The sequence below is a fragment of the Conger conger genome, chromosome 7, assembly GCF_963514075.1.
Source record: "Conger conger chromosome 7, fConCon1.1, whole genome shotgun sequence".
Classification (NCBI taxonomy): Eukaryota; Metazoa; Chordata; class Actinopteri; order Anguilliformes; family Congridae; genus Conger; species Conger conger.
Window position 1 is genome coordinate 35,042,537 of NC_083766.1, and position 27,326 is coordinate 35,069,862.

At 39.9% G+C, this 27,326-nt stretch overlaps 1 protein-coding gene across 2 annotated transcripts in view; it reads right to left on the bottom strand.

Moving 5' to 3' along the window:
* opcml (opioid binding protein/cell adhesion molecule-like) overlaps nucleotides 1–27,326 on the bottom strand; it is a 349,212-nt gene that overhangs the window by 70,951 nt on the left and 250,935 nt on the right. For both annotated transcript variants that reach the window (XM_061248661.1, XM_061248660.1), the window contains one exon: nucleotides 3,981–4,216. In XM_061248661.1, coding sequence (XP_061104645.1) covers nucleotides 3,981–4,216 — 236 coding nt within the window. The remainder of the gene's footprint in view (nucleotides 1–3,980; nucleotides 4,217–27,326) is intronic.

Sequence of the window (27,326 nt, forward strand, 5' to 3'; positions counted from 1 at the left end):
GGTGCAGTAGGTGTCATAGCAGACGTGGAGAGAAAGCAGACTTTGTCTATATGGGACTGGAATAAGAGAACTACAATAAGCACTGAAGGGTTGCATCAGCTCAATATTGACACCGATGAGTAGCATTGGTTAAATACATATATTTCTACATACATGAAATCCAGGAGAGAATTCAGGTCGGTGTGCTTTTGAAACGACCTTCACACTAGCCTTGCTACAGCAAAGTTTTTTCTTTGTCTATTCAGAGTGCTGGGCTCGGAAAGCACAGCGGGTTTCACGTTTAAGCCTGGCCTCAACACGCTTCCCTTTCCTCGTCGACTATCAAATTACCGCGATCGATATCTGGGATTGACGTTTCGGAGCGGCGGTGAGAGCTTTTCCGATGACACAGGGAGGGAATCGGCCACAAACATAATAGACGCGGCATCAAAGCAGCGCGTCCCAGCACCATTTCATTGCTGTAATTTCTATTATTTAAAGAGGCATTGTGATTATATAAGCAGGAAATCTACACCCATAACCAGATGGCAGACTCTTGAATAGACCAAACCAGGATAGAGGAAAAAGAACTAGAGGAAAAACTGCACAACAGACTATTGGCGCAGCATGATGCACAGCTAACCAAGAAATACCACAGAGTAAGAAACACACTCTGACCTCAAGTACCCCCTCTGTGAAACAATAAAGCAAACAGAGAGAGGTGGGTTACATCCTTTTGTTCAAATATTTCATATAGCACAACGTATTTAAGCCAGTACTTGTATCGTACTGCATCAGGTTGTCACACCCATAGGCTAGATTTCCCCTCACAGGCTGGATGACTGTGATGGCCATTTGCCATGGCATTCTGAACTATGCAGCACACCAACATTGAAACTGCATGGTTCATACAAGGACTGTGGCCAGATTTGCAGCAAAGCTGTAATTTCTGCCATGATTTTCCCACAAGGCTGTAATCAGATGGGGTGCAGCTGGAGTTGTGATCTCCTAGCTCGCTTTTTATACATTTCCAGCAGATCCAACGCTCGAGTTGCGTAGCTACTTCACACTGACTTATTATGAGGGAGCTGAACTATCGTTTTTGTTGCTGTTTTGGCTTACAGCTGTAACAGCATCACCCACATGCTGAGACTACAAACAACACATACCTTATTTAGACAGAACAACCTTATTAATGATCTATTAATCCACCATTTAAATCAGAGCTACATTTTTTCCAACGTAGTGTACTTCATCACCTTCACTCATCAGTGATTAATCAAACATCCACAAGCTAATTAGTGCACATCTAATCTTTTCAAAATAAATAGCAATTATGAAATTTAATTTTTCCATGTAATTGGTGTCAGATAAAGAAAATAGGTTAATAAGCAAAAGATAAGATATTTAACAATGCAAAACTATTTCCCTTTGGAAAAGCTCGCAAAATACAGGGCAGTAACCGTGGTTTTTGCTAGTGAGCTGTTATTAAAACCAAACAGACTCCAATCCTAGGGAGAAAGTTGAATTTTATGACAAATAGGATCAATTTGTCTACATTCACTGACCTTTTATGGGCTTCATGATTACTTCCCAGCCACTGACCTATTTTAAAACTTACTTCTGAAAATATCATTGCTATTTTATTTTATTACTTTAAATATATACAGTATAATACATTCTATACAAGGGCTGCTGGATGGCTCATCCTGTTAAGGCTCTTCTATGTTAATTACGGATCCATGGTCTGGTTCTGGACCATGTCAGTGTGATACACAGTTAGCCCAGCCTGTACTCTTGGGTATGGCAGAGCACATGCTTGTCAGTGCCAGAGATCGCGTTACCCTGTTTTTGGCCAGTAAATATATCAAAGTCTGGAACATGTAAAGCCTTCTGGACAGACTGCCAAAATAAATAAACTAAGTTAAACATGGAATTATAAAAAAAAAAAATTAAGTACTACTTATTTATGTGCAATTATAACAGATTCAAAATAATAACCTATTGTGTACATGGCACATTCAATACTGTGGGCACCCTACCCTGTAAGTTGATATTTAGTAACACCTCCTTTGGCAAATCTATAACGCCTTCCAAACATTTCCTGTAGCCAACTAAGTCTATCTCCTCTTGGCTTTTTGTATTTTTCCCACTCTTTCTTGCAGAACTCTTCTAGCTCATGAATATTTGGATGTGTCCTTGCATGCACTGCATGTTTGAGATCTCTTCATAGACGTTCAATTATATTCAAGACTAGGGACTACGACGGTCACTTGATGGTTTATTTTGAGGTATGCTACAAAATAATTCAATTCCTACAGTGAATGGCAGTAGATCTTTGATGTTATGAAACAGTTTTGTATCTACTGGTCCTGTGGCCCTTGTCAGGGACAATGGAATCACAGACACCAGCAAGTACCAGACTTTTCGGCTAAAAATCAGGTATACATGTATGTACATTTATAAAGCAACTGCAAATATACTGATGTGTGCGCATGTGTGTTTTAAACACAATACACTGCAGAGAGAAGATGAATATAGCATGCCTGTTTAAGTGTGTTGCACTTAAACACATACACTGTTTTTGTGTATTCATGTGTGTGTGTGCATGTGTGTTTTAAACACAATACACTGCAGAGAGAAGATGTATTCATGTGCATGTTTGTTAACTAGTTTGTCTACATCATATGGAGCTGGCAATGAGCAGAAAGGTCAGGATTGTTTTGGAAAAACGAGTGTGTGAGGAATTGATTTGATGGTAAATAACAAAAGTCTGCGCGTGGACAGCTGATTTAGTGCAGGTCTGCTGGACAGATGCCAAGGCTGTCTTTCCTCAGCTTGTTTCAAAATCAATCAATACCTATCAACAATTTGAAATTAGACCCAGATTAAATCCCAATTCCACCACCAAGTGTCACGTTTGAAAAGTTTCCAATTTTATTAGATAGGTCTTGCCAAGCAGCCTGTGAAAATATATGTAATTGTCACAAATCTTGTAAAACAAATTCAAGCAAAAACAGTGAGGGAAGTGACACCCTAATCTATTTTTTTCATGATACAACAAGACAATGAAATGAAATCCAGTAGATCTGTGAGTGAATCATCTATACTCAGTATTTGCTTTGAAAATACAAAATTTTCCTCCAACACAACTTGTACCTTGCACAATAAGGTGGAATCCTTGATGATTTTAGCCTATTTTTAGCCCTTTAAATTGTATATAGTGTATTAGTCATTCTCAACTGCGTAGGAACATGTTTGAAGTACCTACCATATCTGACATATAATATTGCGAAAATGTAAGTGTGAAAATATCTGTATCTTGAGTGGTTTCTCCTGGGCTTTAAACAAACCGAGACTATTAATAAATCAGACATGGGCATGGTTTAAATAAGCATTTTCAATATTACCAATATGTCAATACAAAAATAATTTTACTTGGCCAGCCATTAAAATCAAAAAGGGCTATTTTCATGGATTTGAAGCCTCAATACATGAATCAAATAAAACGCAACACACTGCACATTTGGCAAACTTTAGTGGCTCTCAGCTAATGCATTTCATGAATGTAATAATTTTTTTACTGGGTTAATAGTAGCCCAAAATGGAAAACACATGATGTTACAATAGCTAGCCAGCAAGGGACTAATACATTGCATCTTTAAAATACTACCTCTAATGTGCATACATGTCATTCTTTACTCAATGATATCAATATAAACCATCACCAAACTTGCTAGATTTATATGTATACAATTTAGGTTGCCATGTAAGCTAGTTGCAATTCCTTGGTAAGAACAGCACCCATATTGTTGTACACATATCAGTATTATGAGTTACAGTAACAGTGTGACATGTACAGATTAACAGTACAGGTTAACATAATGGCAAATACTCTATAATGTAATTATTATTTTGACATATATGCCAACCCCTCCATCATATTGTTGTTTTCGTGTCTCAGAATATTATATTAGCAAAATCAAGAAAAGAGAAGGTACCTTGTACAATGAGGTGAACCCTGGATGATTTGGGTCTCTTATTGGTCAGGATGGAGCAGACGTAAGGCCCCTCATCATACACGTTCACGTTCTGGATTTTGATGCTGTACTCTGTGATGGCTGTGTTGTTGAGTAGGATGACACGGGGGTCTAGAGACCACTTCTCACGCCCGGCAAACAGGATGGTGCTGCGGTTGAGCCAGGCCACCTTCGACACTTTGTCGTCCACGATGCATCTGTGTGAGAACAAATACACAACACGATATGTCAGATGTGAGGGTCTTACAATGAGAATCTCTCTCAAGCAGAAGTTTTGACAAATTATTATGTTGTAACATTACATGTTTTACATGACACTTTTATCCAAAGTAACAAGACAGTGCATATCAAGGTCATAGAACAAACAACCGAACCATCAGATAAGGTACAATTTATATATGATTGGTTGCAAGGCCATGGACATAACACAAAGTAGAAAGACCAAGTGTGTAACCACCATACCAAGACATCTACAACTTCAGGAACTACAGTACTGAGACAAATACAAATTCAAAAGTCCCATATGAAATATAAAATGCAAGGGGCTAAAGAAGAAAAACAAGTCACAATAGACGAGGGAACTCCCACAAAGGAGTCTTCAGATTGCAGTGGAAAACGGGCAGTGAGTGAGCAGTGAGCAGTTTTTATGGGGATGGGGAGGTCGTTCCACCACTGGGAAGCTAGGTTGAAGAAGCTCGGCGGTCAGGACAATGGACAGTCATTCACACGGTTGGCAGGGTGAGCAAGATGCGGTGTGGCAGCAGAGCGGAGCGGTCGAGCCGGTGTGTAGGGCATTTGCGACTTCTTGTTGTTTGTTAAATCAATACCAGCCAATAAGCCCACCAGAGATTATAAATCCTGTTTTCATGTATTATTTTCAGCCTGAGTCATCATGAGTCAGACCCATCCACGTACGCGCACGTACGTGCAGTGTCTATTAAAACTGTGCTGTGAGGTAGGTAGCCGTAAGTTTGTACAGACTAGTGAGAAAGCAGGAATGCTATTATGTTCAGGAGCATGTTCTTTGGCTCATCTTTTGTAAAATCTGAGGTTGCATTTGAAAAATCCACAAAGGAATTTCTGAGTTTTACAGATGGGACAATCTTACTGTATAAGGATCAAAGCAGAGACATGCCACTGATCTGATCTATCACAGCTCCGGATGCAGGCAGCCTGCTGAGAAACCTGACGGGCCGCCTGCTTGCCTCCGACCCCCACAATGCTTCGCTCTCCAGTTTTAAAAGGCCGTTTTCCATTCCGTTTTGCATTTTCTGCAGTGGTTATCTTCTTCACAGACTGTTCGCTCTCACGTATTTAGAGCCTACAAATATGCACCATCATTTCAGAATAGCGCATCCTCTAACACACCGCATAAACTGGTTACGTCCATGAAAATAAATAAAAAAACACGGCAAATGTTACAACTGCATGTTTGCATGGCGTACACGGCCTGTAGTACACAATAAAGCTCCTTATCCTGTAACAATGGGATTTATGTAGAGGCTCTGACATGATTGATTGACTTGGTCATGTTATCAATCACCCTCATATTGAAACAAAGCCCATAAGCTCATGCCTGCTCAGGGATGGTATCGATTCACTGCTGAGGTATATAATGAGCAGAGAGTTTCGTTAACTCCAAAGAGGTATGAAAGCTTATGTATTAGAGTGCTTATTTTTATTTCAAATTAAGCAATTTGCTCTATATATGTCCTACCTATGAAACTCACGTTGAATAAAGTTTGGAAGTGGAGTGCTGACAACATTACACTTGCATGTTGTGAGTTGTTTAATTCCATCAGAAAAAATAAAAGTGTGTGTGAAATTAGATTAGAGTGCAAATCTTAATGCCCATTAATGCTTTTACCCACCAAAGGCTTTTTATATTAATTTTGTGCCTGCCAAAAACTTTAATATAAATAAATGCAAAAACTTAGCATTAGTGCATAAACCAAAAAAAATCCACATTTAATAGTGCTGAAAGATTATATTGTTTATAAACATCTGCTGCAAAATGTAGTTTTTTTTCTTGATTAATAATTTAGCAGGGCAGCTTGTGAAGGTCACAAGTGATTATGGCATACATAATTCTTGTTTTCCCAAAACATAAAAGTGGAAAAAAAATATACTGTACACAAAAAAGGGATGAATTATTCATGCAGTGGGTTCAGTCTAAAGCAAGGTCAACTGTGAAGATATGGCACATGGACTACCTTCCTGTTACTATATCATTAGAATGAGTTCTTCCTTTTCATGTAGCCACGAGAACCGTCAAAGTCCCTGTAAAAGAACATGTCGGGGCATTTATTTCTGCATAAGACTGGTGTGTCACGCAGTTTCAAAGAAACTGCCTACAAATTGCCAGGAGCTGTCAGAGAGCACTCTGTTGCCTGTCATAGTCACACTGTCCGCTTTAATTCATTTAAATGACATTTAAATGCATTGAGAGGAAGGATAATGGCTGTGAATGGGCTGGACTCAAGAGGACCACGGTTGCCGTTGTGTAGGTGACAGGTCAAGGCGATTCATCCAAGGCGAATCATAAAGTGAATCTGCTCAAGCAATGCACAGATTAATGAAACACCATTACGACTGCATCGACTACACATACTAAAAACATCTGCCTTACAGCGCTCATGAATGTACATAATAACCAATGTATCTGTAGCTGCAGCCAGTTACTGCACTAATACGCAACAAACAAAACACTCATTGTAAGTGAGGAAGGACAGGTCCATATCAAATCCTATAGTTATGAGAATATTTTCAACAGTTTTATGAATTATGCTGCAAGTCACTGATGCAGAAACTTTTATTGTAACACCCTTATTTTGGTTAATAGGTCCTTTATGTAATATTGTATATATGACAACTGCATTTCACCCTGCATCTGGGGCTCAAGATAGTCCCTGGCATTCTCCTTCATCCTTTGTGTTTACGTTCACCTTGCAATGAACAGCTATTTGGCCTGCTATAAACACTGCAGTCTAAAGCAGGCTTAGCATTTCATTTCTTTTCAAAAAAGTTTTAGTGAGATGAACACTCAACCGTCAACTAAGCATCCACAATGGAGGGAAACAACATACTCTCTCTTTCACGGAGGGAAGAAAATGCTTTCACAGGATTTTCTTCAAAGGATCTCCTCATTCAAAAGGCATTAATCTGCTCTGAGTGGTACTGCAGCAAGAGGAGCACGGTTGTAATTGGAACTACCCAAGTCCTTTGAGATTAGAAAGCCCAGACACAATATAGTCAGGAAGAATCCCGAACACTTCTAGGAAATACCTATCACGAAATGCAGCAATTAAAAAAGGGAGTCTCTGTTCGGCATTTTCAGTGTCCATTAATACCAAACTGAGCGGGGACTCTGTGATTACAGTAAGTGTGGAATGTGGAGAATGCAAAAACAACGTGTGGCACAATGTTCGCACCATTTTTTATGTTTCATCACAAGCGGCTTGTAAAATGAATTGCTTCGGGTTTTATCCACCCGGCTCAGCTGGCTATATAATGTACATTTATTTATTTATTTTTAGGGTGACCACAATCAAAAATGCTCTTGCTTTCCAGGCATACCTCAGTGTGCCCCTGGATAATAACAAGTTACCCATAATGCCAGACCAGCTGTTTCTCGCCATTTACTGAACAAAAGAATCGGCACGTGTGCTGATGTTCTGAAGCATAACAATGAGACCACAATCCAAATAGAGAAGGCTTGCAGAGAAAACATATATGCATACATTCAGTTCTCCGGTGAGGTCCAAATGAGACCAGACCTGTTTCCTAGGAACATGCAGTCCTATTAATGACCAGCTCTCCATTGACTGGATAGGATCAAGTGTTATCCAGGCTATTAATGACTCTGTCACAGTGTCACTATGCACACTAATTTAACAGAGTGTCAGGCACCCTAGCAAAGGGGCATTAATCTGAAAAATAACAATCCCAGTCCAGGTATTCCTTATCACCTTGACACAGGCGGTCATCCAATTAATTCCTGAACTGCCCAGCTCCTAGCTCACTGTAAAAAAAGAAAAAAACAGAAATACTAATGCTAATTTTTTTCAATTAAAATTAAATGTGAAAATAAACAAATGTTCATGTTCATGTGCTGGAGTGTAACAGAGTGTAATTCACTGCACAGTGCTGATATTGATGAGGACCTGGCTGCTGTGACCTGCTGTTTCCAATGCAAGGGAATTTGGCAGTCAGGAGAAAATGATCAGAAAGACAGAATGTGATGGTGTCTTGGTCCTGAAGTGGTCTCTAGGTTATGGCCTGCCATTGATGGACTATGCTGTGGCTATAGCATTTCTCCAGTTCCGGCTGGCTGAGTTCCCCCCCTCGCTTTGATAGGCAGCTGATTTTTCTTTTGGTAAACGGGAACACAGGTTGATTTTTTTTGGCCCCGTCCTTGGCCTTGGCCTTAATTCAACTTTTGACAGGCTAAATGACCTCATCGCCTGCCCCCAGCCCGCTTTCAGCCTCAGATGATGCAGTATTTATGTCAGAGTTATGAATGTCAGTTCACCGGCAGTAGACATTTCAAACACTTTTTTCTTTTTAAATGTTCCTTTACAGAGCATAGAACGGTATGCATTCCATTCCATCTTCCACTACAGTATCTCGTCTAAGTGCCATCATCTTTCAAAGAATGTACTGTGCAATTTATATATTTATTTGGTCTTGTAAGAAATATACAAAGCCAGTATTCAGGGGCACTGTATCTGACGGGTATACATTTTATGCAATTAAAATACGTACATGCTGTACTGCAACTTTTATATTGGAATCGTTGAATGTGTCCATCTACATATTTGTAATACCTGTGGTCAATATCTGTATTGTAAGGGCTCATTCAGGGGAGACTAAGGCAAAACAAAACAAAAAAACAATATGCTGCAACACAGGTGTCGATCCAAATGTCAAAGTAAAATAATACTTGCACACGCTTGCATATTGCAAAATACAGTTATTGAGCACCTTATAAGGTAGACTTGTATATCAGTTTGTTAATGGAAATAGCTAACCATCTGGCAAGTAAATGCATAAAAGCATGCAGACATGGTCAAGATCCATCCATATTTTAACCTGCTTATCCTGAACAGGGTCGCAGGGGGGCTGGAGCCTATCCCAGCATACATTGGGCAAAAGGCAGGAATACACCCTGGACAGGTCGCCAGTCCATCACAGGGCACACACACAGTTCACTCACATGCTTATACCTACAGGAAATTTAGACTCTCCAATCAGCCTAACCTGCATGTCTTTGGACTGTGGAAGGAAACCGGAGTACCCACAGGAAACCCACACAAACACGGGGAGTACATGCAAACTCCACACAGAGAGGCCCTGGCTGACCGGGATTCGAACCCAGGACCTCCTTGCTGTGAGGCAGCAGTGCTACCCACTGCACCATCCACGCCGCTAGGTTCAAGATGTCCAGCTGTTTTTCAGATCAAATATCAGAATGGGGAACATCCAGTGAGCAGCAGTTCTGCGGGCAGAAACCTTGTTAATGAGAGAGGTCAGTGGAGAAGGGTCAGACTGGGAAAACCTGAAGCGAAGGTGACAACATTATACCACACATTATAAGAATGGTATGCACAAGAGCATCTCTGAGCACACAAAGCGTCAAACCTCTTACGTGGATAGGCTGCAGCAGCAGAAGACTAATAAGTCTAAAAAATAAGTGTAATTAATACCAAATACAGTGCTCACTGAGTGTATGTACTGTACTTAAACTCAATAATTTCCCAAATCCCAAAATAATCCCTTTACATTGAAACGGTTTTTCATTTTAAGTTTATGTGGTTTCATTTTCTACATGCCAGCTGAGGAGGAACTGTACTTACATTTCTCCTTTTTGTAGGAAACTAATTCTCCTCCAATCTAGAGTCTATTTAACGCTAACAGAAACATTCAATGACTTCACTACTATAAATGCACCTGGCTTACTCCGAACCAATTATACTCCAACCAATTCAAGTGGCTGGTAAAGACTACAAGATTCTAAAATATAATAACTTTTACTCTGATATTTCAAGCTGTAAAAACATGCATTTTCTGTTGAACATCAAATTAACTGAGACGTCATCAAATCCCCACTATCTGTGACAGCAAGCTAGATATGTTTATTTAGCTTATGATAGACACAGTATAAACAATTTCCCCAATGAATTCAGATTGATTTCAGGACCCTTGCGCATTATTTTTTCATTTCCCTCATGTCAAATGTTTATTAAACTCAAGCCAGCTCTCGCGAAGGCTTAATATAAATGAATCTAGCATGCTTCATTGGTAAATGACAATTATGGCAGACAGAAATTGTCAAGCATTACTCACAGTAAACATCTACCCAATTTTGAGTTGTCATGAGTAATATTGAAAAAGAAAAAAAAAAGAAAAGAAAACAATGATTTTAATGAATATGTTAGCGCTTGTAAATTTCAGTGCTAATTGCACAATTAAATATTTACTGGGGAGAAGCTTTGCTGTTCGACAACATCCTTTTGTATTTCTTGGAGAAAAGGCTTTACTTGTTGTTGAGAACTTCAGAATCATTTAATGTTAATTAAAACAATAGGCAAGTTTGTCAGTACGACACACCCAGAGACCTACCCATTTCCTTTCTATGACTGCAGTTCCAAATGTCAGTCATTGTCAACTGTTTCACTCAAATGATTTCCTGACTGTTGGAAAAATGGCAGTGATTAATCTGATGATGACGGGATTTATATTCCCTGAACTTGTATTACCACATGTAAGGTCTTTATAATTGGCAAAATTGACCTTGTACTAGAGTATGAATATGTCTAAAACAACTGACACTCAATTAACCTGCAATAACTAGGTTAGGGGGGGGGAAGCAAAGTATGCAGACTGATAATGGGAGATATTTCTCATGTTATTCTTTGCAGTTTCCCTGGAGGGAGGGTTCTGCTGATCTGCACTTTGGGAGCAAGTTTTTTTCAGTTTGTGTTGAAAACAAAAAAACCTATAAACAGACAAAAATGGATAGGCAGACAAACAGAAGTGCAGACAGACACATATATAGATATACAGTCAGGTCCATAAATATTGGGACATCAACACAATTCTCCTATTTTTGGCTCTATACACCACAACAATGGATTTGAATTAATTTGAGGGTATTTACATCCAAATCAGGTAAATGGTGTAGGAATTACAACAGTTTCTATATGTGCCTCCCACTTTTTAAGGGACCAAAAGTAATGGGACAATTGGCTGCTCAGCTGTTCCATGGCCAGGTGTGCGTTATTCCCTCATTATCTCATTTACAAGGAGCAGATAAAAGGTCTAGAGTTCATTTCAAGTGTGCTATTTGCATTTGGAATCTGTTGCTGTCAACTCTCAATATGAGATCCAAAGAGCTGTCACTATCAGTGAAGCAAGCCATCATTAGGCTGAAAAATCAAAACAAACCCATCAGAGAGAAAGCAAAAACATTAGGTGTGGCCAAATCAACTGCTTGGAAAATTCTTAAAAAGAAAGAACACACTGGTGAGCTCAGCAACACCAAAAGACCCGGAAGACCACGGAAAACAACTGTGGTGGATGACAGAAGAATTATTTCCCTGGTGAAGAAAAACCCCTTCACAACCGTTGGCCAGATCAAGAACACTCTCCAGGAGGTAGGTGTATGTGTGTCAGAGTCAACAATCAAGAGAAGACTTCACCAGAGTGAATACAGAGGGTTCACCACAAGATGTAAACCATTGGTGAGCCTCAAAAACAGGAAGACCAGATTAGAGTTTGCCAAACAACATCTAAAAAAGACTTTACAGTTCTGGAACAACATCCTATGGACAGATGAGACAAAGATCAACTTGTACCAGAATGATGGGAAGACTATGGAGAAGGAAAGGAACTGCTCATGATCCAAAACATACCACCTCATCAGTGAAGCATGGTGGTGGTAGTGTCATGGCGTGGGCATGTATGGCTGCCAATGGAACTGGTTCCCTTGTATTTATTGATGATGTGACTGCTGACAAAAGCAGCAGGATGAATTGAAGTGTTTCAGGCAATATTATCTGCTCATATTCAGCCAAATGCTTCAGAACTCATTGGATGGCGCTTCACAGTACAGTTGGACAATGACCCGAAGCATACTGCGAAAGGCAAACTGAAGGGAATATGCCCCAAGAACAAGCAGGAACAGAAGACAGTTGCAGTAGAGGCCTGGCAGAGCATCACCAGGGATGAAACCCAGCGTCTGGTGATGTCTATGCGTTCCAGACTTCAGGCTGTAATTGACTGCAAAGGATTTGCAACCAAGTATTAAAAAGTGAAAGTTTGATTTATGGTTGTTAGTTTGTCCCATTACTTTTGGTCCCTTAAAAAGTGGGAGGCACATATACAAACTGTTGTAATTCCTACACCGTTCACCTGATTTGGATGTAAATACCCTCAAATTAAAGCTGAAAGTCTGCAGCTAAAGCATTTCAAATCCATTGTGGTGGTGTATAGAGCCAAAAAGATGAGAATTGATGTCCCAATATTTATGGACCTGGCTGTATGTATGACTAATGACTAATGTATCTAGAATAAGATATACACTCAGTGAGCACTTTATTAGGTAGACCTGTGCACCAGTTTGTTAATGCAAATATTTAATCAGCCAATCCTGTGGCAGCAACTAAATGCATAAAAGCATGCAGATGTGGTCAAGAGGTTCAGCTGTTTTTCAGACCAAATGTCAGAATGGGGCCTTTGACCGTGGATTGATTGTTGGTGCCAGGGTGGTTTGAGTATCTCAGAAACTGCTGATCTCCTGGAATTTTCACACACAACAGTCTCTTGTGTTTGCAGAGAAAATGCATCCAGGGAGCAGCAGTTCTGTGGGCAGAAATGCGTTGTTAATGAGAGATGTCAGAGGAGAATGGCCAGACTGGTCAAAGCTGACAGGAAGGTGACAGTAATGCAAATAACCACACATTACAACAGTAGTATGCAGAAGAGCACCTCCAAGCACACAATGTGTCAAACCTCTAAGTGGACAGGCTACAGCAGCAGAAGAATGAATATGTCTAAAAAATAAGTCTAGTAAATACCTAATAAAGTGCTCACTGAGTGTATGTGTGCCGGTGTGACCTTATACTGCAGACAGCTGCTGCTGTTTTCCCCTTGTGATTCTGAGTGAATTATGTGCAGAACTCAGCAGATGTTTATGCTTCATCAAGCGATAATGGGTCCCTTTACAGGCTCCGTGTTTTTTAAATGCAGCCACTGATGAAGCAGCACCCCTTTCAGTGACTCAGCACTGACGATAACCATCGGCCATCTCTACAGCAGCGGAAAAGAACAGCTCCTGTGTGTCTGGTGAAGCAGCCCAGAGAATCAACTCTCCTATCTTTATAGCTGACCAGGAACTTCTCCAGAATGCTGAAATGGTGGATCAAATTTCTGTTATTATGGCTGTGGTCAAACATCCCTACTAGCTGCAGTTTGGCACCCCCAAAGTGTGTGCAGTTGCATTGTCTTACCACGAGATGCACGAATGAGGGACAAATAATTGTAATTATTTATAAATGTATTCCCTCTCAGTAACTGTCCTTGTCACAGGCCTCTGTTCGCAGATTAGCCATAATTTGTTTGAAGTACCGCAATACCATGCGAGTTTGTGTCTAATTAAGATGCATATCTCCTATTACTTCATGATTCCGGCAAGAGCCATCGGGAAGGAGGGAGGTTGGCAACAGAGGACACATAAATCAAACGCAAAAGACAAACTATAATCCCCATTAAATCGAAGTCATGGCGATATTGAATATGAGTCACGCATCCACGCACCTAAACCAGACAGCATACACAGAAAATGATAAATTGCAAACGTCGAAAACTCAAAAAAAAGTTTCTACGCCAAAAACAAGGTAAGCTCTGCACCCTTATTTCATTTACTTAGAGACACACACACACACCATTTCAGCACTGCAATAAATTGTAGGGAGGGTAATTTTGTGTCAAGCTTGCAATCCCGATGCTGCCAGATCTTCAGGTTGCCATCAACAATGCTGACAGAAATATGAACTATACTAGGGCCTCTGCCAGGGGGGCTGCAAAGACAGCCACTGGACCGTAACACAAAATGGATCCACACAAATGTTCCTTATATCCAATGAGCAAAACCAAAAAACAATGGTTTAATCACCTTTCTGAATTGCCAACATTGACTCAAAATACTGTCTTATCAAAACAGTAACACTAGTGATGTTAAATCAATTCGGATACAGGACATTCTACTCTAGAAGTTTATTTTAATTTATTTGATCCCTCTTGGATAGCATGTCTGTGTTAAATAAAGAGCCCTTGAACTGTGAACACTCTAATATTCGTCAAACGAAAGCTGGAAAGAAAGACAAATAACAATGAAGCTATACAAATAAGATTAAAAAACAGCAATATTCAGCAGAATCTTATCATTGTGTCTGCCATAATTTACTTTTGAAAATAGTAGTTGAACAAAATTGTAGTAAAATGCGCATATGCATATCCTAATGAAGCATATCCCTAAGCCAAAGCTTGCCAATAGGAAATTAAATCATTTTTTATTAATCCAAACATACAGAATATTTCTAGCTGCCATGATATGGCACTATGTTTCCTGGCACATACAGTACTATTTTTGGGTTGGGCCATAAGTTGGTCTGCCAGTCTACGGTGTGAAAGAAGTAGCATCTGCCCACTGTTAACCACCTATTCTCCTATTACTCCTCAGAACTTGGCAGTCTACCACCTGGAGTAGAGTAGATCCCTCATGGTGGACCTCTCTGCCAATAGTAGAGGACCCCTCTAAATCATCCAAAGCTATTCAGCCCAAGCAGTCCCACTGTAACAGGACCGTGTAACTGAGGGTAGGTCTGCTATGGATTTAGAACCGTAGCCCGCACCAGTCAAACAGCACAACAAGAAATGCAATTAGCCTGATGAGCTAAAGTCCAAGGTCTCGAGGTAAGGGAACTGATCACATTCTTATTCAGGATCTAAGCGTTGATGTCACCTTCATTAGCACACATGCCTGCATTCAACTCATGTCTCTGAGCTCTACCACTTTCTCCCATTCAAACCATAGGTCTCTAACCCTGGTCCTGGAGAGCCACAGACATCGCCACTATAAAATGAGCAACCAAGGAACCAGGTGAGTTTAGTTAACTACATAATCAACTGCGCTAATCGGTCCATAAAATCATGAAATGCTAAGTAACAACAGTGAACAACACACCCTGTGGCTCTAGAAGTCCAGGTTTGCCTGACCTTTACCTTATTCTCCAGCAGCAACCTCAGCTGTCCGATAGGCATCAGCCATATTATCTGAGTCACTGGCACCATTATTACAGGGGACGGTCTCCTGTGGGCCTCCTAATGATTTGGTCTCTCCTCCCCCATCTGTTCCCACAATGCCCCTCTCCACCCCTCTTTCACAGTGTACTGGCCTCAGCTTGCCTCCATGTCAGAACTATTCTGCTTTAAAGCTGATCCTTCATAAGTCAGTGAAATAGCCTTCATTTGTTTGGGAGACACGTCCTGCAAGGCCAGCATTTGAGCCTCTCCACTGCACCTTACGCAGTCAGGCGATGTTATCACACACGTGGATTATTTCACTGTCTGTTATGATCCAGCCCCTGTCACTTACCCTCGGTCCCCGTGTAGATATGAGCCTAACTAGTACTATACAGTGCATGACTAAAGTGCAAGTATGTACGAATCTAAAATTAACTGACAGCCATCAGGCACACACAGGGAGGCAGTCTCTTACCCATGAAGCCGGAGGCTGTCAGCTTACTCGCTATGAAGTGAAGTCCAGGGTTTGATTGCAGTGAGAGATGTATTTTATTTCCGATGGAAAAAATGGGGGAGATTCCAAAATGACGGGGGGAGTTTTGTTTGTGTCCCGTTTGGCTCAGGAGTGCAGTGATGAGAAATGGATGGGTCATCAAGTCCCTGTTAAGGTTTGTAGTGATTGCTGATCATTGCCAGCAGATGGCTGCCCAGGCCCCAGGTGTAAAAGAATGACGGCAGGCCTGGTAGTTGCAGGTGGATTGATGACCATAATTACTCTGGGTACGATGTGTGGTAGCAACTTTGTTTGGCTGTGATAGCGGTGGCGTATAAATGACCCTCCCGGATCCACCACAGACATGCTCGGGAGCTGCAGCCGGAGCTGAGAGAGAGCGGTAATGGAGACTGCTAGAGTGCACAGACGCGATTTAATGAGAGTGGCTGGCAAAACATAATTAGGTTTAATTAAAGTGCATTTTGCCTAATGATTTAACGTGGAATCAAAAGGTTCCCTACAGCAACATCTGAGTAAAACGTCCTGTTTTCTGACACATTTATTTCAAGGGAGATGGTGGCAACAGCAAATCCGATTCCCAAGTTAGCTCAGATGTAATTGTGAAACGCGTTCTCATTACCTGTCGAGATGAACGCAGGGGACTGCAGGTCATGATGAGATTCCTGCTTGACCTTTGCCGTTGTGCAGGGCTGGCAATCACGGCAAGCTTGTATATTCTGGCAGGTATTTGGCACAATATCAGGGAATGTCTAAAGATTAATGGTACTAAATTATGTGTTTCTAGTTACAAGGACATATTGCTTGTGTTCATTGGCACGCCATGAATAAGACACTTTATCCTGTGCATTCAAGTTAAATTGTCAGAATAAATATTAAATAAATAAAACAACACACAGTTATAATGCAATTATGAGTGATGAAATTCGTTGGATAGCAGCATTCTTTGCCTTGGGACTTTCTCAGGATAGATATAAACATTCACCAAGATTATATCCATTAAAACATAGATATAAGTGACACATGCCCACCCTCCCACCCATACATATGCACATACACATACACACACACGCAAACATACACACACATACACACACACACACACACACACACACACACAGATCCCACCACCTGCCAGCACCACTCCCACTGTATCTGCCTTATGAATATTGAGATGGTAGCAGAGATGGTTGACGCTAAATCATCAGCAGTAACACAGAGCAGAATCATAGGAAAAGCAGACACATGCCTGTCACACCTTCTCTTTTGCAGTGTTTTTGAAGAAGAGTGTAAGACTGACTGAGAGGCGATCTGCCTCTCAAGAACCCCCTGCCAGATCTTTCTTAAAATACATCATATGAAAATGCGGCAAACAAATACAGCTTATAGAAGGATGTGGGAAGAGGGAAAAATAAACAAAACATATTAGAAACGGTTCTGGAAAAGCTTCAGAGATATCTTTGTTCTTGTCTATTCCCTTTCATGAAAAAATAAATACATTTAAATCTAAAAATATAACTCTTAATCACACCATACGAGATATTTCAACATCAGCAGCTTTAACGGACAGATCGGCAAATGCATGACAGCTAACAATTTCAGTTCTAGGCAAGCTGAGCTGGACTGTGAGTGAACCAGGCCCATTTTGGTACAAGGAAATACATTATTTTGTTTCATACTTGACTGATGAGATACATCAACACCATTTGTGCAACACTCTTAACTTGTGTTATGTTCCAATATTATTCAATGTCATCAATCATGTGTGTGTGTGCATGCATGTGTGCGTGTGTGTGTGTGTGTATGTGTGTGCGTGTGTACTAGGTGCCTTCGAAGACATAAAATGAAGATGGGATATTGTGCCTGCCCCACTGCGCTGTGTCGGCTAAGGTTACTGCAACTAGCATCATGCTCTATACTTTGAGGAGAGCTCCCACTGTGACTTTTTAATTAGATTTTGTTTTGTATGCTCTGTCGTTAATTGACTCTTTTTTTTCACTTCTGCCTGCCATCAACCTGAGAAGGATTTGAACACTCATAAACATTGTATGTGTTTCTACAATGAGAAAGCATATCAGGGAGTGTTTTTTTGTATATTTACCCAAAATAGTAGAAGTAGAAGGCTTTTGATATTGTGAACAAGTAACTGTGTTGGCAGGAAGGTCAGTTTTCTTATGCTTCATTGGTGCATTGTTTGAAGTCAGTTCATAAGCCAGAGCTTACACCTCATATTTACAAAGGGGGGCCATCAAAAAAGCTGTCCAGATTTGTGTGTTGTAAAGTTGTAAAGGGCTCACACAGCAGAGGTGAAACTCTTCACTGCATGGAGAAGCCACGAGGCTGATAAGCTCACCATCAGTTGTGAAAACGGATTAGTGGTGTACAACAGCAGGTGAGATGATACATATTGTCAAAAGTCGTCAGTGTGATAAACAGCAGCCTTCACTTCCTAAAGCAGAAAGCATCAGTCACACATCAGTCTTCCTGCAGGCCTCCTGTTTGCCCCTTGCATCTCCACTTGTCTCGTCTTTGAGAAGAGTAACGTCACAGCCACTGCCACTGCTGGCAAAGATTCATCAGATGGGCAGTAGAAGGTAGGCTGAAATTCTTCACAGTATTTGTAATCCAGGATTTAAGAGAAAAAGCACACACACACTAACAGTGGTGGAAAATCCAGGGGTTAGAATGCCCTGCCATGTGTTTCTTCCACCCATGAACTCACCCATGTTATTTGAGTTTGAATCCAGGTGGATTGGAACAAAATACTGGGGAGGAGTATTTCTTTCTGAGCCTGGATTTTCCACCTCTACACACCGACATAAAATAGATATGTAGCGGTGTTATAAAGTACCCTTTCTTTCTAAAAGAAAATCAACCCTGAGTATATACAGTACGATGAAATATCAAAGTGAAAATGCATTTGGCTTCACTTACTGTAGTTATTGAATAAACTTGCTCAGTGTTTGTCTTTGAAGGTTGCTTCAGCTCGGAATTGAATGAAAAAAATACATCATCTTTTGTAAAGATTATGAAGTAAAAACAGAGTTGATTTTGCTCTGTAAATTTTCTTCTTGTTTGTGGTTGGAAAGTACTTAAGTCCTTGGATTTATGGAACCAAAATCTCTATTCAACAACACGTTAAATCCTACAGCTGGGATGTCGGCAGATGATTTCAGAGCCATTTAACGCTGAAGTTGCCCGTCTAAAAGCAATTTACCTAAACTCCAAGGATACATTCCTTCATGCATTTTTCTATCATTTCTATTCCATGGAGGGTAAAGTAGGACAGCATGGTCAAAAGTACTGCAGAAAATACTGGGATAGACATTGTTTTCCATTGCTTCTATTCTCAGAAATGTATAAATAGATAAATAAATAAACACTGGGGTATTGTTGCATTATTAAAGGACCACTTTACTGTAAGTGCACTGAACAAATACCCTATTCTTTGCTTTGGCATGTTAATGAGGAACCATGAAAGTTTTATTCATACAGTTCTTATTGTTCTTCAAAGTTTTGCAATGATTTGTTATCTTTAAAAGAAACTATTTTCTTCTATTGTATGAATGTCTGCATTCATAGAGTTTTTTCTGGATAGCGGCACTTATTCAGGTTACAGTCATATTCCAAACCCAGTGAACAAAAGCTGGAATCTTGAGTTATATAGGGGTGGAAATCTTGGTTGAGAGATAAATGGACTAGGTTAAGGCCTGGCTGTATATAGCCCAGATATGTTCCAGTCTGCTCAAAAACTTTCACTTTTCAACCAGATGTTGTCGGGTTTGCACCTGAACACCTTGACAGTGTTTCACCATTTCACCACAAAAATGTAGCTGGGAGTTATGTACATTCAAATTTTGTGGCTGTTATATATGGTCATTGAAATATCCTAAATATTTATCCTATGAGCACTTCCCCTGTAACCTGTATTCCTTTGGGAGGATATTTGCTTTAGTGCTACTTTCTGTTGTTTTTTGCAGAAGCGCATAGCGCACAATCATCCTCATCAACGCCCTTTGCCTTTTATCAATGTATTCACTGTTGCAGCACAGTAATGTCATTGTGTGATATAAAACTTGACGTCTTTCATAACAGAGATACAAAAATATCTTGCAGTTGCTCCAAAAATGCATGCATGCCAAGTTAATTATTATCCAAGAAAACAGAACTTACAGATGTAAGTATATTTCTATGTAGGGGGATTCTGATTTATTCGGGTTATGCTTATTAGTAAAGGAGTTTGCATACAGTATATAATATCATAGCCTAAATACTTGAATGCTTGGATTAACATCACAACATTAATGTAGATGCAAATGTATTCAGTGTGAACTGTACCTGTCTAATGTACACTGAGAACAATGTGATATTGTAAGATAGTAGGACAATTTTTAAAGTGCTAATTTGGTTAGATGTAGTATCTATGGTTACACAGTGCTTATTTCTGACTGGAATAGTGAAGTTCCCTGAATACCAATTTCCTGATTAACTCCATCATACTGAAAATCTACATCTGAGAAGTACTCATCTGCTGTTAACTGTTCAACTACTGTACCATAGTATTGAAAAAACCTTTCAGCATTCATTAGAACTTGACAATTGAATAAAGCAGATCTGAAAGAGAATATTTACTGCAATATTAAATTCAATTTTATTTACCGCAAGGTCACGGTAAATAAAATGTGTTTGCATTTCTGTGCACAGAACTTTGGGCAGTGTGGTTTTCTAGGCCTAATTTAAGATTTCCTACAGACGCCTTATCTGCTGCAGTTCAGTGGCAGTGCTCTACCATCAGACAGAGGCCATGTGAAACATGATAGATTTTGAATTTACCTGCATGGGCCCAGGTGTGTGTGCCTTTCATAATGGAATTGAACAACAGCATTGTGACTGCAAAGCAATCACATCGTAAAGGTAAGTGCTTGCAATGATCAAAAAGGCAGAACATTTTAAATGTATTTAAACCATTCATAAGAAGCTGATACCCACTGACCAGACTCAACATAAAGTACCAAATTCAAACTTTCAGGAATAAAACCACTTTCATGGGTGAATGAATGAAAAACCCTTGCCATTTCTGTGAAACTCTCCACAAGCAAATCATCTCCACATCATTGCCGAGCAAAAGCCTTTTGTCAGGTACAACAATGTTAAAATGCCTGGTAAGATATTGCATTTTATTTTGACATTTTGATAAACTGCTTTTCAGTAATCTAGTCGAGCTCAGAGCACACTGGTATAAATTAATTTTTCTCCATCTCATGGCCTCCTTAGGTCATGAAAAACATTGACTTGTTATCAAGTGTGATTTGTTGTATCAGTAAAAATATTATCAACTGAAGTGTAAAAGTTTACATTTCAGACACTTGCAGCAGTTCAAAATGATAAATTATTGTAGCAAGCGGGGGATTGGAAAATTTACTTTGCAGCGACTGAGTGGATTGGAGGAGGGAAACTGGGGGAGGGATACGGTTGGTAGAGGGATTAAGAGCAGAAAAATAGCAAAATGCTAACACCACACAGAAAGGCCATGCGCAGGAATTTAATCCATTGTTGTGAGGGGATGGTGTAATTGCAAATAGGCATATGGGGTGTGTTATGTCAACATTGATGAAGTGACATTACCATCACTTCATGTGAACTGACACAAGAACTGACACAAGATCCTTCTGTCGGTAATTGACATGAGTGCTTATGAATGCTTTGGTAGTGCTTATAAAAGAGTGATATAGCTCTTGGCATGGTGGTTTTGTGGATACCGCCATCGTCTCACAGCAAGAATGTCACGCGTTCAAATCCCACCCAGGGCCTTTCTGTAAAGGAGGACATGACTGCAGACTGGAAAATATGTCCACATGGTCTCATTCCCAGTTACCCCAAATAAAAGCTCACCACAGTGATATTAATTACAGCACGCAGGAAAGGGCAATCCATATTGAGAATTTACTGAAAGAAATTCACGATGGGGTGGATCCAGGGTTGCTTTCTCCGGTTCTTTGTGCTCTAGGACTGAACAGCTTCATGTCAAAGTGTCTCTGTGTATCTTTGTGTGCCATACAACAGTGGGCTCCAGAATTATTGGCACCCTTAATTAATATGGGTAAATTCTTCTAATACAATTCCACAGTTCAACAATTATCATGTAATACTTTGTGCAAACAGCCCTGGCAAAAATGATAGCCAAGAGTCTTTTCCTATCATAACCTTATCAGTGATGAGGTTAGAGAACACATTTGGAGGGATTTTTGACCATTCCTCCCTGCATAACTTTGGGATAACCCCCTCTCAGTTGAGACCACAGGTTTTTCAGGGGATTTGGCCATTGCAGAACATGGTTATGGTTTTTACATAACCATTTCTGTGTGGATTTTGATGGACAATTTACCTAAAACAAAGTCTCAGCTTCCTTTCAGAGGCAACCAGATTTTCTGTCAAGATGTCCTGGTGCTTTGTTGAAGTCATTGTGCCATTGATCTTCAGTAGTGCCCCTGGACCACTGGCAGCAAAACATCAATGACCCACCGCCATAGTTGACAGTAGGTATGAGGTTCATCTCCTTGTCTGCATTCAATTTTGCCACCAAACATGTAGTTTGTGCATATGGTCAAAAGATCTGACCATAGTAGTCCCTTCCAGTCATAATTCCAATGAGGGGCGCCAATAATTGGCACTTTCTTTTGTGTATTCAGGAAAAATTAGTATTCCTTATGTTTGAACATAAAATATATATCATTATCCAAGTTTATTATTATTTGTAGCCTTTATTCTCTAAAATTCTGGAGCCCACTGTATGTACAGTAGCCTGGGATGCCCATTTAAGTACTCAGTCAGCTTTCTATACCACATGACACTCTGCCCATTGGGATCATTCTGTTCACAAAGTCAGAAGAATAAGGCCCCCCACTGTAGCACTGTAATAGCCTCTGGTACCTCTGACCTCAACTCTGAGTGCCACATTTCAAATGAAATCAAAGAGCAATAGTAGATTGCCACAAGTTGGTGTATTTTTACAAAGTAATGTATGTATGTATTTGAGCAGTATCCAAAGCCGCATTAACAAATGCACACAATTGCATTTTATACATCCCAAAATGGAATTTTATTCCCAAGTTTGACAAAGGATATATATATATATATATATATATATACATGATTTGTGAAGCAGTTGATAAACTAAACATAAGAAATGGGCAAGATGCATGATATAAGAAATTAACTTTGGCATGATTGTTGGTACCAGATGTGGTGGTTCCACCATCTCAGAAACAACTGCCCTCCTGGGATTTTCACACACTTCAGAGAAGAGTTTACAGAGAATGGTGCAATAAACACAAAACATCCAGTGAGCAGCAGTTATGTGGGCAAAAACACAGTTAATGAGAAAAGTCAGAAGGGAATAGGCAGAATTGTTCAAGCTAACAGAACAGCACTGTGCAGAAGGGCAACTTTGACCTTGCAGATGGACTACAGTAGCAGAAGAACTTATGGGAACAGGAAGATGAGGCTACAGTGGGCACATGATCACCAAAACTGGACATCTGAAGATTGGTAAAACATTGCCTCGTCTATCAATTCAGGATTTATGAACATACAGATGGCAGGGTCAGAATTTGGTGTAAACAGCATGAATCCATGGATCAAGTAAGTGTATCTTGTGTAAGTGATGCAGGCTGGTGTTGATGGTGTAATGTTCTGAAAATTCTTGCTGCACATTAGGCCACTTAAAACCAAATGAGCATCATTTGAATGCCATAGCATTGTTACTGACCATGGGCATCCCTTCATCACCAGTCTACGCTTTTCCAGTGGATAATTCCAGCAGGATTGTACACCATGCCAAAAAGCACACATCGTCTCAAGCTAGTTCCCCAGAGTTGACAGTGACTTCAGTCTACTCCAATGGCTTACAAAGCCCACGGATCTAAATCCAACTGTACACCTTTGGGATGAAGTTGATTGGAAGATTTGCAGCATTGGAAGAAAAAAAGCAAGGATAGTGTTCAGTATTATTAAGAAAAATCTAGAGATAAAAGTTTTATTCAAGGATCCCTTTCATTGAATTTCACACAATTTTCCCTTTTTTTTTCAGATCCGCTAACTGAATTTCTGTTCTGGTTCAGCAACAAACACACTCTACTGCTGGGCTCTACACATTACACTGATGGTTTAACAGGATTGTAGGAAGGTTCCTTCATAACAAGGGGATAGGGTATTTTACAGAGGAAAGAAAATGTCCTTTTCACACTTTTGAATAATTTTGTACCCAAAATGATGTAATTTAAAGCAAAGGGCACAAATAGTGCATTAAATAAGACATATTGGTGAGTAAGGACTGGTGTTCTGTGCATTAAAGGGAACAAAATTGATGTGAACTATGAAAAAACTAATTTGTTAAATGAATGTTCTCTCTGGCACAGGCTTGCATACTCTAGCCACATACAGAAAATATTTAATATAGCATGCATATAATTGAATGCCAAATCATGATAAATAAGCCAATGGTTTAAATTTGCATGCATCCCATGCAAACAAGTCAAATGTCATCCAAACCACCCCTGCTGCTGCTGTGCTGTTTCCCCCCTGAAACTTTTTTAAATTAATGGAAGCAATCACTAAGCTCATCAAACCACTTTCAAACTGTGAAAAGAATACACACCTCCATTTAATTGTGAATCAAAGTTAAGGGCAAGTGTTGATTGAATCCAGGCCTTATTAATCTTGGTTTGGTTTCTGTTGAATGGCTTGAGTATTTAGAAATGCACTCAATATTCACGGAACAAACTAAAAAAAACCCATCCAAAAGTCACTTACTGTAACATATGGAGTCCCAATATAGTTACCAAGTTTAGCAAATAATATCTGTCATAAATTTAAAACGTAAACGTACCATAGCTTGAAATGTGTTTTCCTAGCTCACTGCAATCATCAGACATCAAAATATATTTTAACCACTAAACAATAAAATACTGTAGTTCAGCTGTAATTAAGCTGCAACTATTGGTTTATTGTTTGGTTTGGTTTATTGTAAAAGGCTATTTAACCAGGGGTACCCGATGTTTTGCATATGACTGTATGTGCACATATCCTTTGAACAAAAGGGTGAGCAAAATTTGGCATGTTCAGCACATTTATGCGTGTGTATACAGGGGTATTGGTGTGGCTCATCAGCATCACTTCTAGCATTGCCAGAGAGGGAAGCATAGACTCAATGTATAAGCAATTCACGTAGCCAAACTAGAAGCAAGTTATTCACGAATACCTATTATATTGATATTGTTTATTATGTAAAGACTTGAAGTTGGTTAGCAAGAATGAAAGAGAGATTGTATTGACCTGCTCTACACCGGGCCTACAGGCGGTTAGCCAATTCAAGTAATTACACAATGAACACAACTCATTTGACTGATCAACAAACACACTACTCTCAGTTAAGACTAACCCAATCTGTAGCTACCACTGAGGATGTTTAGTCAATCTTACTGAGAGCCTTCCACAACCGTCTCTGATGGTTTCTGTGCTGAGCATATGGTCACTGAGTTGTGAATCGTGAAGGTTTCCAGTGGTGATGCAAGTCAGATCAATTTTGCTGCATGGATGCCAATGTTGTCTCGTTTCTTCTGGCTGTCTGAAGCTGTCCCTTTACCTGTTTGGGAAACTTTTTTTGTTTTCTTGTGGTCGGCTAGTGCCGCATTGGGTAGATGCTAGTTTTCATGTGGGATTAAGTACTGTATACTGAGTCAGCATTAAGCAAGCCAAGTTAGCAGGTCTAAGTTGCTGTACCATTTGTGTGTGTTCAGAGAAATCTCTGCAGCAATAGCAACAATCCAAAATTAAGCCACGGAATTAGGAGAGCTTCACAGAGTTGTGGGAACTCCCGAAATGTGGGAGCGCCAATGATGTGGGAGCACCAAGGAGAATGACAGTGCCTGAGATGAGAAGGCAGAAAGAGGGTGAGCAATCGTTGTCACTCAGCTTTATTGAGTTGGTGGGGGAAGGAACTCTTCACACCTGTTCACTGCTGTGTGATGAGGATTTTAAATGCCACAGGACAGTTTGTGAAAGGAGCCGTCAGCAGTCTGTTGATCCCTACACATAAACATGTGAGTAATGCAGGGGTTGATATAAGGAATAGGCTATGATCAACATCAATGCTGAAAGAAAGATGTCTGCCGTGAAGCAGGAAAATATCTGCTGTTCAGCTGTGTTCAAGCTCCAAGTTTTTCTGGACAAGGATTCCTTTGGTCCTGGACACAGACATGACAGTGTTATGACAGGGAGGTCCTGAAGCTGAAGTCTGAAGGTGAAGTTCCGCGAACTATCCAGCTGTAAGCAATCAGAGACCATCTTACAGTAAGTCCAAAGTCTCAAGTAAATCCAATCCTTGTCTGCAACTTCAAGGCACTCTGCAATCGATTATTTCTGTTTAGACCTTAGTATTGCGTCGGCACGCTGATATTAAAGAAGGTCATTAGGTCATTCGGCTTGTGTTTATGACCCAGCATATACATAATAATAATAATAATAATAATAATAATAATAATAATAATAACCATCATCATCATCATCATCATCATCTCATCATCATCATAATAATAATACTTATGACGAGGGGGTATATACATTATACATTAGTACATACATTACTGAGTTTTTTGGGGATGGTCTGTCAAACATTTAATCAAACCAGCATAACTCATTAACAGTTTTCAAGTCAACTTGCATGACATTTATTATAGACCTGAACCGTGACCTGTTGCATAACTGGAATAAATGCCAAGGTTCTCATTTAAAAATCGATTGCTGGCTGCTAGGATTCTGCATGTGAAATGGGGACAGATGTCGAACACCAAACAGAGCAGGAGCACACCCAGCAGGTATGCAGCAGTAGAGGTAAAATAAGGAAACCTGACACCACTGGTGCTGGAAATGTACAAAACTTTGAAAACACATTTCAAAGGTTTGATGAGCATTTACATTTTGTCTCACTATATACCTATCTCTGAGACACTCACACAAATAGTAGCCTATTGGGTTGGTGTGCCTTGTATTATACTAACTATTACAATGCATTTTTTATAATTGGCTCAAGGGCTATTTTTCTTGGATTTGTGGTGGCAAACATTGCTATGAATTCACAGTCCATTTCAATGCGGCGGTAACGCCATTTGCATCACTGAGGAATTTATAATCCTTAACTCATTAAGCAGTTCATTAATGGACAGCTTACAATCATACAATGTTTATCACACACAAACACAAAAAAAGAACAAATCCATAGCCTACTTAGTTATGCATGCATTCAGAAAATTAATTTTCACAATAATTGCAACATTCATTTTTTATTATTGTTCATGTGTGCATGCTTTGGTGTTGTGAATAAATAGTGGATTTAAGATAATTACATTTGCCTTTACATACATGGTGCTGAGAAGAAGGTTGTTTATTCCCCTCTTCCCACTTAGCTTGCCTTCCAACTGCTACCACCTCCAAGG